Source organism: Homalodisca vitripennis, chromosome 8 (genome assembly GCF_021130785.1).
Source record: "Homalodisca vitripennis isolate AUS2020 chromosome 8, UT_GWSS_2.1, whole genome shotgun sequence".
Classification (NCBI taxonomy): domain Eukaryota; kingdom Metazoa; phylum Arthropoda; class Insecta; order Hemiptera; family Cicadellidae; genus Homalodisca; species Homalodisca vitripennis.
The window spans coordinates 8176328-8189266 of record NC_060214.1 but is presented as its reverse complement, the minus strand read 5'-3'; the positions used below and the strand labels follow the sequence as shown (position 1 = coordinate 8189266).

At 35.9% G+C, this 12939-nt stretch overlaps 1 protein-coding gene across 3 annotated transcripts in view; it reads right to left on the bottom strand.

Annotated features, from left to right (window-relative positions):
• The window catches only part of LOC124367243 (regulator of G-protein signaling 7), a 539841-nt gene that overhangs the window by 381442 nt on the left and 145460 nt on the right, over nucleotides 1–12939 (bottom strand). For all 3 annotated transcript variants that reach the window (XM_046823935.1, XM_046823932.1, XM_046823933.1), the window contains one exon: nucleotides 11039–11180. In XM_046823935.1, the coding sequence (XP_046679891.1) occupies nucleotides 11039–11083 (45 nt within the window). In that variant the 5' untranslated portion in view covers nucleotides 11084–11180. The remainder of the gene's footprint in view (nucleotides 1–11038; nucleotides 11181–12939) is intronic.

Genomic DNA, 12939 nt, shown 5'->3' with positions numbered 1-12939 from the left:
ATTGGCATGCCAGTTGACCCGAACAACAACGAGAGCTATCTGCACATGAAAGACGTAAAGTCAGGATGGCTGTGTGGTCTAAGGCGCTACTCTCGGACGCGTGAGTTAGCCTTGGAGTCGAGGGTTCGATTCCCGCACCAGACGATAGGAATTTTTGCGGTCTTGTGTACACTTATGAGACTCACTGGTCTGTGGTAAACCTGGTGGGAGGTCACACTTTAAATTAACGGTGGTTGACTTGGGTAGAAGTTGACAGGACTTTCTTACATAAGTGCAGCAGACTCTCGTATTGCATTTTTGCCTTCACCATTTAAAAAAACGGCGGGAAAACTTATCGTAAATTACTCTTACTTGCCAGAGACCGATTATTTCTTGGAATGAAATATCTAGATGTTTGTTCAACGTGTTTGCAATATTTATAGACTGAAATTAGAAAAAGATTTGTTAACCTGTACCGTTAGTTAGTTCCATTTTATATACTGCAACATTTCACAACCTAGTTAGCCAGTACAACTTAATATTATTTTTTATCCAATGTTCTGGAACTAAATTATCGGCGGACTAACTACCTAATTGGCACGCGTATGAATATTTTATTGTAACCCTTCGTAGCAGCCCAACTACGTGACCGATTTCACCTCGCGCGCTATGTCCGTAAGTAAAATTTATATTTTCGTATTATTAAATTAGCCCTTTGATGCCAAACATATAAAAATGAATGAAACGTAAAGTAAAGTTGTAAATAGTAAAGTAACTTACCCTTGAAGATTTTTTATTTGCTTGATTGAAATGGATACAAGTTGTAGCGTCGTCCTTCTGACGAGCACGTTGTCGTCATAAGTTTCTTGTCTCATTAAATGGCTAATACCGTCGCGAATTTGTTTTAGGCGAGCTGACGTATTATTTGAGTAGATGGCTACCACTTTCATAACTTCTACTCCTCTTCTAGTAATTACGGACTAGAAATAACCCTTCTTAGACTACAGCTTTAATGTCTCGTGCCAAGACGCCGACGCCCGGATTGTGAGTCTACATATTGCGAAGGGAAGTTAAATCTTAAAGTTTTATAAAGTAAAATATCGTAGGCATAATTCCATAGAACATTGGATATTTTAGGCCCACCTATCAGATATACATTTTTAGTTCTTGTACTCTAATTGGCAGCAACGTGGCAAGGTATACGCTACATTTAATTTACCAACTAAAAGTGGTGCTTGTAAGTTTGATTAATTAAACTGAACTTATAAGTAAACTTTGCAATTCGAGTATTTATTACTACGACCTCAGAAGTAACCACCCCCATGTGTTATCGTCATTCGGTACAAACCATTTAATGAATATATAAATAAATGAATACTTTCTATTTTAAAAGACAGGAGTGCGCCACACCACTTGTCGCGTAACAGGCTTCACTGAGATTGAATGCAAAATTTCAAGTCAAGTGTCAATTCATTATTGGCTAGATATAATGACAGATAGTCATAGGGCAAAAAATGTTGTTAGCCCACTGAGTGAAAGGCTCATCGCAGCTCAGCCAAATTCCATGGATGATCATGCAACATCATAGAACCTATTCTCGTCTATGTAGAAATGTCTCATCCAAACGTTCATGCCTACAGATGACATATTTATTAAGATATCTTGCCACATTTTACATTCAGATTTTGGTCCATTCAATAGAGTTCTGTATCGGTGTCAAAATCCTAACGAGTCATTGAATAATATTATATGGACAAGAATCCCAAAGGCAACATTCGTCATGAAGAAAACCCTACAATTTGGTGTATATGAAGCTATTGCCACCTTTAATAAAGGTAACATAGTTAGATTAGAAGTTTTAGAGAAACTAGGAATGTTCCCAGGCAATCAATGCATTTTGGTAATGAAGTCGCTGGATGAGCTAAGGGTAAAAAAAGCAGAGAAAGCGATGCAAGAAATGGAAAAAAGTAACGTAAGCAGCTTGCCTTGGCTAAAAAGAGACTAGAAGACACTTATGAAGAGATGGAGGACCCAGACAATCCAACATATGGAGCTGGAATGCATTGATTGTAAGTTTTTTGTTTACATCAGTTCTTAAAAATATTAAAATGCGATTTCCCGAAAACTTGCGTTTTTTTATTTTAGGAACATATATCTCAAGAACCACAAAAGATATCATCTTGATTTTTTGTATTTGTTTCTATTTTATAACTTTACATTTTAAACAGAGAGATCATTAAAATCATTCATATTTATATTTTTGCACAATTTTTAAATCGTTTTTTTCCATCGTAATTTGTAAAAAAGTTTTAAAGTCTGTAAAAAATATAAATTAACACTTTAATAAAAACCCTCCGTTCATAAAACACTTAAATACATTTACTTTAAAATAAAAAAAAATTGCAGCATCCTGTCAGATAGTTTTGGATAAATGTGTTCCTAAAAATCAACAAAATAGCATGGGATAGAGAGGCCTGTCCGACACCCCTTAAACAATAAAAGACTACACCGTCACCATAAAACAATGCTGTATGTGTTGAGATAATTGGGCTACGTGTTTTAATTTGTCACATGTTAAATTCTCTTATGAGTGTACTGACTTTGTTGACATATTTATTTATTTTGCTGTTTTCCCGTTTCCAACATAGTTACCCATAAGGCTAATGTAAAATATTCACCACTATCTCTCAGCTAAGTCCTATAGAGTGACATGGACCATCAATGAACTCCGTTAACTTTAATCTGTATAGAATGAAACAGTATTTCACCCCCATGTGTCTAAAATGATCCTTAGGACAAACAGAAACCATAGAACACGTCATATTCAAATTCCCCAGTAATTATTATATAAGACAACAATGTTTTAAGACAATTAGTTGCCTAATCGTTAGTGATAATGTAACATTAAGTAGCATTCTGGCTCAAGAAGGTGTAGAGTTTTATAAGGAAATAAACCAGTTTATTTCATTGTGTAAAATAAATTTATAACATCACTCACACACATTAGGAAAAATTAAGTGTCTCCTGGTCATCGGCTCTGTCTACTGTGGTCCACACCTTTTCGGGATAGGCTAGGCCTGATGGACCTCTGGCAGGAAGATCAACCTAAAACCTAACTATCCCAGTGTAATCCTTTCAATAGAAAGTCCTTAAATATTTGACTAATAAACACGGTTAGACACACTTATATTGTAAATAACCTGTCGTAATTAAAATCATCTTAAGACAACCTAAATTCACAGGAAAGGACCTAATTTAACCTAAAACTAACATCTAATTAATAAAGTGTTAAACATAAATGTTATTGTTACTCTCTGTTGCATGCTACCATATTCTATGTTTAGTTAATAATTCAAGGCAATCACAACTAAAAAGAGTTAAGGGCTCAAAGAGGCTTTTTGGTTTTCAAATCTAGCCTATGCCAAGTGGCATCAACAAGAAGTTAAAAAAAACTTCAGAGTTCCTATTAGAAATTGAAGCTGCATGCACAATTTCAAGGTTTATAGGTTTTACTTACGTTTATAGGTTTTGTACTGGTTTCGAGATATTGTGTGGATAGACAGAAATGAAATTTTCCCAGCCTCACGAGTGTTTTGCTTCACTAAAGCTCAGCGATATATTTAGAAAAATATTTTGAAGCCCAAAGTGTCGGGGAAAGGAGACACAGCTGCAAAAAAAACAATTAAAGGATGACACAGTGTCGGGAGGGGTGGGAGAGGGGGTGGCGCTGGCGTTTTTTATTACTCCTATATCTTATTGGCTGGCCTGAGGGTTATGGTTCGGAGCTTATTTGATTGCGTTTCTTTACTGTTTATAAATTTACGAAGTTTCCTACTTAATGCCCTTTTCTTAATATCAGTAGCCAAATAAATCTGATCACGACCGTTATTTTTACTTAGTGGTTGAACTGATAATTTTACGTATGAGGCCCCAATTAGTTCGTTTTTTAAATGATCACCTCAGTAATAATTAGATTTGATTTAGCGGTTCCTAACAGAAATGGGAAGTGTTGCGATAAGCCTAGGATTATAAACATTGCATCTATAAATTAAATTTGTTTCTCCTTAGCTGATATACCATTTCCTATGGAGGCAATAACAATACTTAGTCAACCCCTGACGGCAGCGTTAAGGGAATAGCACTTTGAGACCATAAGCAATAAACCCACTGGTAGGTACTACATCCCTCTTTACGTGAATGGATTTCCCACTAATCCTCAGATAACTCCTACTGTGATTTGTTCCATCGGGCTTGACAACCTTGGCAATCTTCTGCCTTTTTAATTTTTGGCACCTTATATACCTACTTTAGTACTGACACGGAAGGGCTAATCCACACATACGCGTGTCGCTTAACAGGCTTCGATCAAATATATAGCTAATTTCATTGCCGAGATGTGCTGCGGTTAGACAGACAGGCCTTCATCAAACTAATTCTTGTCAATTTAAGAAAGAATTATCATCATAATTTAAAGTGAAACCATTATAGTTGAAATCGTTCTCGATATACCCTTGTCATAGTTCAGCTTTGTGGAGGTTCAGCCACATCCACATGATCAAACCCGACATTGTCTACGTATAAATGATGCTACTTGCAAAATTTCAGGTCCATAGCTCCAAACGTACTTGTGTTGACCATCTCAAAACTGACACATCTGCAGATGTATAAATACACAGAAAAGAAAATTTGTGAGAACTATTGATAATAGCTAAGAAACATATATAAAATTTTAAATTTATAACCCAATACATTCCTGAGATATCCCATGGAGGGACATGCACTATCATTTAACACTATCTTTTCTACACACGGATATAATAATATAACAGAGAATCGAGGTGCCTGATAGAATGTAACAAAATTCGTACCAACCAAATATCAAGTGTTATGTGTCTTTGAATTAACCCAGTCTACACATAACGCAGAGCAAAGGTGAGAAGGGTTGATTCACTAAGAATGTTAAGTTCAGCTCCAATTCACCTTCCACTTAGTGCAGCGTCTGAAGTCTAACGCTGGAATCTGGAATCGGCATCCATCTGAAGAGATCCAAAACACTCGGCGACGTAGAAGCTCTAAACGAAATCACTACATCGTTTCGACATCAGAGATACCTGTACTACAAAGAAATGTGATCGAGATGAAGCGGAACATTCTTATTGAATCAACTCTTCCCACCATTGGTCCACGTTATGTGTAGAAATCTCGGTTCCTCCACCGTGATTTCAGATCGTCTCAGAAACATCGTGTGCATCAGTTGTGTATCTGATGAGACAATGAGAACACCACTTCATCTTGATCACATTTGTTTGTAGCCTCTCAAGTCGAAACGATGTAGGAGTTCGTTTTTAGCTTCTTTTTGTGCTCTTCAGATGAATGTCGATTCCAGATTCCAGGAGTCAAATTTTTCATAGCGTTAAACTTCAGACACTGCACTAAGTGGAAGGTGAACTGGGGCTAAACTTAATTCAGTATGTTTACATATTTTTTTATTCTATGATTTTCTCGCCCAATATGTAGATAGTTGCTAACGCTCAACCAAATTCTGTAGAGTAAATGCACCATCATCGAACTCAATGTCCCTTGTGTAGAAAATGAATTTACGCAAACTACGCTCTACAGGATTGTTCGATTATCAGTACATCAAGTGATAGACTTCGCTGACGCTCGGCCAAAAAAACAAAATTGCATGTGCGGTACATTACGCTACTCGAAACATGTACCATGTTCATTTGAATAATCCGGAACAAAAACAGTGGAAATTTCCACCCATTTCCATCGTCCCGCTCATTTTTATTGTCTGACGGGGACAAACATACTTCCAAGATGGCGGATATTGTAATTTTTATAATGAAGGCGTTAGCGCAGGAGACCAATATACTTCGTTCGTATCTAACGAACGAAATCACTAAAATTAACCTATAAAGAGCTTACAAGCGCTAATTTAGCCCTGGCTTCTGCAGCCATGATATTACAACCTGCTCTTTACACGCCACATAGAGCATGTATTAATTACGGTTTTATTGGTTGCATTCAATATCAGTTAGTAGGCGGCTGCTGTGATTTAATTAAATTGCATGGTTGGATTCTGTAGCCCACGCAATTAATTGCAGTTATTTTACACCAAATATTAGCTTTGAGGCCAAAGAATCAGATAAAATTAGTAGATTGCCGAACCTGCCTTCCACTCAACCACTACCAACAGTCGCCCTCTTACTGAATTCCTTACAGCGTTTATCCAATGTATACCTTATATAAAATCTGGTAGTTGCGTAGTGTTACAGTTATTGCACAAGTACATGTTTGAACCTTTACATCTTTTAATACAACTAAACTCTAATAATTTACACAAAAGAACAAAGTTAGCATTACTTCTAGCTTTCACTGTCTCCAGATATATATATATATATATATATATATTTAGCACCGAGGCTTTATTATTTTTTTATTAATGCTTTCACAGCCACGCCCGTGTTACCACGGTTGATCCAATTTTGCGCCCAACTGCCATGCCCGTGTTAACACGGGCGATCCAATTTTGCGCCCAACTGCCACACCCGTATTAACACGGGCGATCCAATTTTGTGGTTAACTGCCACGCCCGTTTTAAGACGAGCGATCCAATTTTGCACACAACTGCCACACCCGTATTAACATGGGCGATCCAATTTTGTGCTTAACTGCCACGCCCGTGTTAACACGGTTGATCCAATTTTGCACACAACTGCTACACCCGTATTAACACGGGCGATCCAATTTTGCACACAACTGCTACACCTATGGTGAAGATTTACCTGGACGTTAGAAACAGAACGTTATAGTTTTATACGTTTTTAAATTGCCTTGTTGATGTTTGCTACTGTAAATTTTTGATCGTGATTCAGTCCGCACGACAGGAATTATTTATAATAATAATAAGAATGTTTTATCAGTTTTGATTTGTCCAGATTGCGTTGTTGTGAGCTAGGCATTCAGCATGGTGTAGCTTTTCTGAGAATAATAGCTATCGGAATGTGGACTCAATTATTAACAACGATCTGACGTGATGATTCAGGATATTCTAGTATCATTTTGGTAAATGAGGATGTTGCTGAAGTTGGTCATGGTGGTCGAGGAACACTCTACATGTTTGCTGGCTGTGCGGCAACTCTGGGCGCGGTACATCAGCCCGGCAGTACCGGGTGACCGTTGAAAGTTCGGCACTTAAAGGGAGTTACAAAAATTAATTTTTTAACTACTCTACTATGTCAAAATTGTATGCGAACGGAATGGTTTGAGGTGAATTTATAGCACAGAATAGGGTAAAATTTTAATTACTAATTGTAACTAAACAAAACACCTAGTATAACCATATGTAAGCTATGTGCCAGTAAACATACGAGGGGTACATAAAAAATATTCAAACAAGGTGACGATGAAGCATTGCCAAAAGCAGGAAACTTTTGGAAAGGCACAGAATAGCGGTTTTATGTAGTGGAATAGAAAACACGGTATTCTATGTAAATCTAGATGCATACACAATAAGAAAGGGATGGAGGGGGGGGGTGAAGATGTGTTTACGAAGAAATATTTCTCGCCACTATTCCCAGCCCAGAAACCATAAATCAAACTCACATACATTACCTGTGCGCGGTTGGATTAGAATGACGATGAAGCTCACAAAACAGATCTGAGCTTCTGTTAGAGAACTGTTTGATAGTGGATAAAGAAACCAAATAAGTACCTAACATGAAATATATAACTATTACACTTACCTTTCAGCTGACCAGCTGTAATATTTTGATTGGCTGAGCGTCAGCGAAGCCATCACTCGAGGGGCTGGTTACAATTTAAATTTCTGTCTGTCTGCTCGCACGGTATCTCAAAATCGATCTTACATATTGACTTGAAATTTTGTATGAAGCTTCGTTTCTGTATAAAAAATTTTAGTTTTTTACGGTGCATGTTTATTTGCTCCATGGTATTTTTTTGAGCACTACCGAACATTTGTAGATATAATCTTATTGGTAAACGATGGCAACGAGAAAATAGAAGAGTAAACACTTTTTCTGAGTACAACCTTATGACATTTTAACACGTGACACATTTTAATACGATATTGGGGTTGTGTGTCTAAAAAAAACATACACACCAGCACTAATACTAGATGGATTGAACAAAGCTTTAAGCTCAATGTTTTAACTTAATTATTTGAAACATGTCATACGCATTTCAAGATATTTTAACTAAGTTTCTTTCTCTTTTTTAATTATTCAACCACTTTTATTCATTTACTTCCTTATGAATAACGAATTCCTACTGAATTATTCTGCCTCTAATGATGAGTTTAAGGAATACCGATGCTGACTTAGCAAACTTCTGGGTTAGGGAGGAGCTCGAGTTAACATTCATTAATCACGTACACACTGCAGACTTTCTCAGCGTGACTTTACTCGTACTTTAACCAGCAAAAACACACAGTATCTCGGATATATGTGTGATTTTATTTTTTTAATTAATGTGTCCTTTTATCTTTCAGGAAGTTTGAGGGCAGGTTAACTATTAATAATAATCCGTAATAATTCGTAAATTTGAAATATTGGCTATTAAAACTTTAAATTCACCTCCTGATGGTAGTAAATTTGTATCTTTGATTTGACAGACCTCTCACATATTTCTCAATTGAAAATAATGATTTATTCCAATAACTGAATACACATGGTTAACAAAACTTAAAAAACCTGGAATGACTGACCACTTTTACAAGTAATGTGGTCAGTTAAAACACAAATCTAAAAACAAAGTTACTTCTTGAGTCCAGGTCTAATGTTTATGTTGCTGCCAGTTGAGCCGCACTCTGTGGCGTCTGTCAGACTTAGCTGACTCTATTCCAGCAGATAGACTTATAGAAAACTAACTAAAACTACAGTATACAAATTATGCATTACTCAGAGTACAAAATATGAAGGCACAGCTAATTATACTAAAACAAACAAGTTCTTAAAATATTTTTTACATTAAAAGGAATAAAAATAAATATTTAAGCATTAAAAAGAATAAAAATAAATAGTTAAGCATATAGGCCAACATCTGTTTTTAAAAACGCAATTTTATGGCAAACTTTTAACTTAAACAGTTCCCATACAGTACTGAAGAGTAAATATATCCACGAATATATTAGTTACAAAGCTTGTATTTCTGTACAAATTCTGAACGTATTTTTTACCAGCTTCACCTTTTTGAAAATCGTATCCAAATTAAAGATGTCACTAAGATGATAGCTAATTCATTTTTTGGTCTTGGCAAAACATGTGAAAAAAGAGGAATCTTTAAATGTTATAGTCTAAGAGTCAACTGCATTATTTATAAGAAAACAATTTTCCGTAGCTACGCAATATTTGGTGGAGGTTGGAATAAGATGGTATAGAAAGGGTTTAAACATATTTTTCTCAGGTTATAGCCTTTCTAACTAGACACACTTAAAACTGACCTTAGGCACATAAATCATATTAATATTACCGCCAAAAAATTAGATAAAGAGACTGAAGTTCGCAACTTTAAAGGTTTGTATATGATTTGGATGCTGATTTCATATTTATTTAAGCGTTTGGTGGTTTTATGTGAGTCAAACTAAGAAATATATGATCTGAAAAAATTTTAATATTTTAACCCTATACATACCCTTATAATCCGACCTCCACCAAAACTAGGCTGGCTTTCTTACGGCATTTCTCTATAGATTTCAATGAGAACAAGCCTGTGTTTATACAATACTAATTGGCTTTTGATACAAATAATTAATTCAATCAAAAGGCGTTATGTCTCAATTAACCAAGTATTATACGCTGATAGCATTTCAATTATCACACTGAAGTAATAGATGGAAGGGACGTGATTTTTTTATTTTCTTAGCCGCAATGTGTAATTTCCGAGAAAATCAGGGTTTAAGGTAGGAGCTTAGGGCGTAATTTCCTTGCGTGGGAATGGGTAGCGTAGGGGTGGCGTAATTACCCACTTGGGGATATAAGGGGACTTGTGCAGCCGTAGCTTCACCATATCCACCTACGCGCACGTAGAAACTTTACTGCATTTTGAGGAATGTTTTACAGAACTGAAAAGTTCTATTTTTACTTATAACCTAATAATGTGTCTAAATACAGTCATATAATACGTGAAAGTGTAGTTATGTTTAATATGTCCTTTAGTCATAGTTTTCACTCGAATGCACCCTATAACTTATTAGAATACGTTTATTTGAATTTAAAACGTTATTTCATATTTAAAGCAGATTTTTAGAATGGTTTTGTGACGGGGTATTTTGGTAGTATTAATGCTAGACAACTACGCAGACCTCTTGGTTAACAGGTGGCAGATTGCTACGAAACAATCGATTTTAATAATCGATGCTATCGACTCATTCGATCTTTAAGTTTATATTTCACTTGCCGGATCCAATAATTCAACCGCCCGAAATTTCAAGTGGCCGAACGTATTCGACATCATTAATAAATATTTCACACCAAGTCAAATTTTCACAAAAAATACGCAATACATTGTACCTAACTACTCCCAAAGAAATGATTACAAATTACACCCAATAGTTATTTGATGTATCATTACCTAATAACCACGCTGAACTTTTGAAATGATCATTTTAACTGTATCCAGGTCACGTTGGGTTGCAATGGAAGCAGATGAAATTTATTTCTGTAAGATAGATTTCAGCTACCTATGATTAAAATGGGAATCTGATAACACTCTCCAGCTTATAATATATTAATTATATATTACATGTCAATTGTTATATTATAATAATATTTATACATTAATTACTAACATTCAAAACAAGCAAAACAATATTGTTCTTTCAAATATCCATTACGTTATTTGGTCCAAAAATTTGCTTTCAGTCTTTTCGATAGTTATGAAATCGATGGTTCGAATCATTCGATAAGGATCATCCGATTGTGTTGGTGGCCATTTATTATACTGCAATCAAAAATACACATTTCCATAAGGCTACTTCTCAATGGTATGTCTGACTGAACTAAAAGTATATAAATACTGTGGCCCGGGTACTCACCTTGTCAAAGGCAAGAGGCCTGTGGCCGCGATCTGACGGCTCCATGGTGGTGTGGGGCTGGGCAGGACTCGGGCCTAGCCGAACTCCATCGGGCTCTGCCCCCGCCCCATCCTCCGCACCCTCTCTCACCCGCGCATTAGATCTGCAACAGTAGTGGAGGTAAACTGTGTGTAGTAGACTGGTACAATCTACAGGTACAGCCCAATGGCGCAGTGCAGTGGTCTCGGCGGTTATCGCAAGATAACCGAGTTAAGCAACGTCGAGCGTGGCTGCTGCTTGGATGGGTGATCGCTGAGCGATCCTGTCCTTGCAAGCAGCACACCTACATGTTAAGTGTAAGAAAGGGCCATGAGGACCTAACTTTGCCTGTTTAAATAAAGGAATTTTCATTTTCATTTTTTTTCATTTTTCACCTGCCCGGCCATTGGTGTTGGTTGAGAAGTCACGTTTAAGCCGTTTGTCCCCAGGTTAGGTGTCAGAGTGCTTCTCAGTCCAAACTTCGTCTGGTAAACTAAGACATTCTTTACCTGTCAACGTTTTTAGGTAGACTCTATTAGCAACCTAAAAACAGAATCTCTATAGGTAAGGCTAAGAGCATAATAACAAATTAAAAAGGGGCGTTAAGAAAAGTCTCACCCTATTTCCACTAGTAGACGAACTACCCTCTTGTATCATTTGATAATAACTTTAGCCTTATATGTAAACTTGAACCTGGTTGCATATATTTTAGTCCACAAGATTGCAGCAGAAAAAATCTGGGCGCGATTTCTCTTCAGAATCCTAGGTATAAAAACTAGAATCCTACGAAATATTCTCTACAGTGAGTGAGAATTCTTATCAGAAATATTTAACTAGATAAAATAAAATACAGTATATAGTGCTTATTATATAATATATTTAAAACTCCGATAGACGTACTGAAATTAGATTTAGAGGATTAAAGTTCTCAAAGATTATATTATTTTTATATATTTTGTGTTATATTTTTTTCTAAATGTACGAATAATCTTTTTATGTTGTGTCTGAAACATTAATTTTGAATATGTATATATATATATATATATATATATATATATATAATTTATTTCAATAAACATTGAATCGCAAAAAGTACTTGCTCCGCCGGGACTCGAACCCGGATCTCTCACTTGCCGGGTGAATGTGCTACCATTACACCACAGAGACCTCACTTTTTTACGATTCAATTATTTTGTATTTGGCCGTTTCTTTCACATATGTGTTTAAATAACCAAACTAACATACAATTCAAATTGTTGTTTTTATCTCTTTATCTTTAAATGTCTCAAAGAGGATGTTGCTATAAAAAACTTATTCGGAACACCAATACGGCGGATTGAATGAATTAAAATATTAAAAATAGACCAAACAACGTTCTATAAATTTCTATTTTCTACGACATGGTTAAAACTTTACTAAGTAGTGAAGTACCATCCCCTCCCCCTCCGATTTAGGTGTGGGATACAATATTTGATATCACCATTTAATTTTGTCACACTTCATTAGACAAATTTTGATTGTGTTAAACACGCTAGGAATCACTCGCTTTAACTCGTATGTACCCATAGTTCCAATGCTGGGACAACAGGGGCTCCCGGAAGTTGCCGGCGGCTGTCAAGTTTTCTTGTTTTGGGCTCTGTAAGGCCTAGCTAAGTCAATCTATATAAACATTCAAATTCTTCATCCGTGTTTCACTGAAAAAATTCTGAAAATCACTTCTTGAAACACATAACTTTCTTTCCGGAATGACCAAACATATTCTATTTTAACGGTTATAAAGTATCATAAATTGTCAGAGTGTGTTTAAGTCCTAACTTGTACCATATTTGATTTTTTTGTTCTGTTATTTATGGCTGATGATTCTTAAGTCTACTTATTTATTG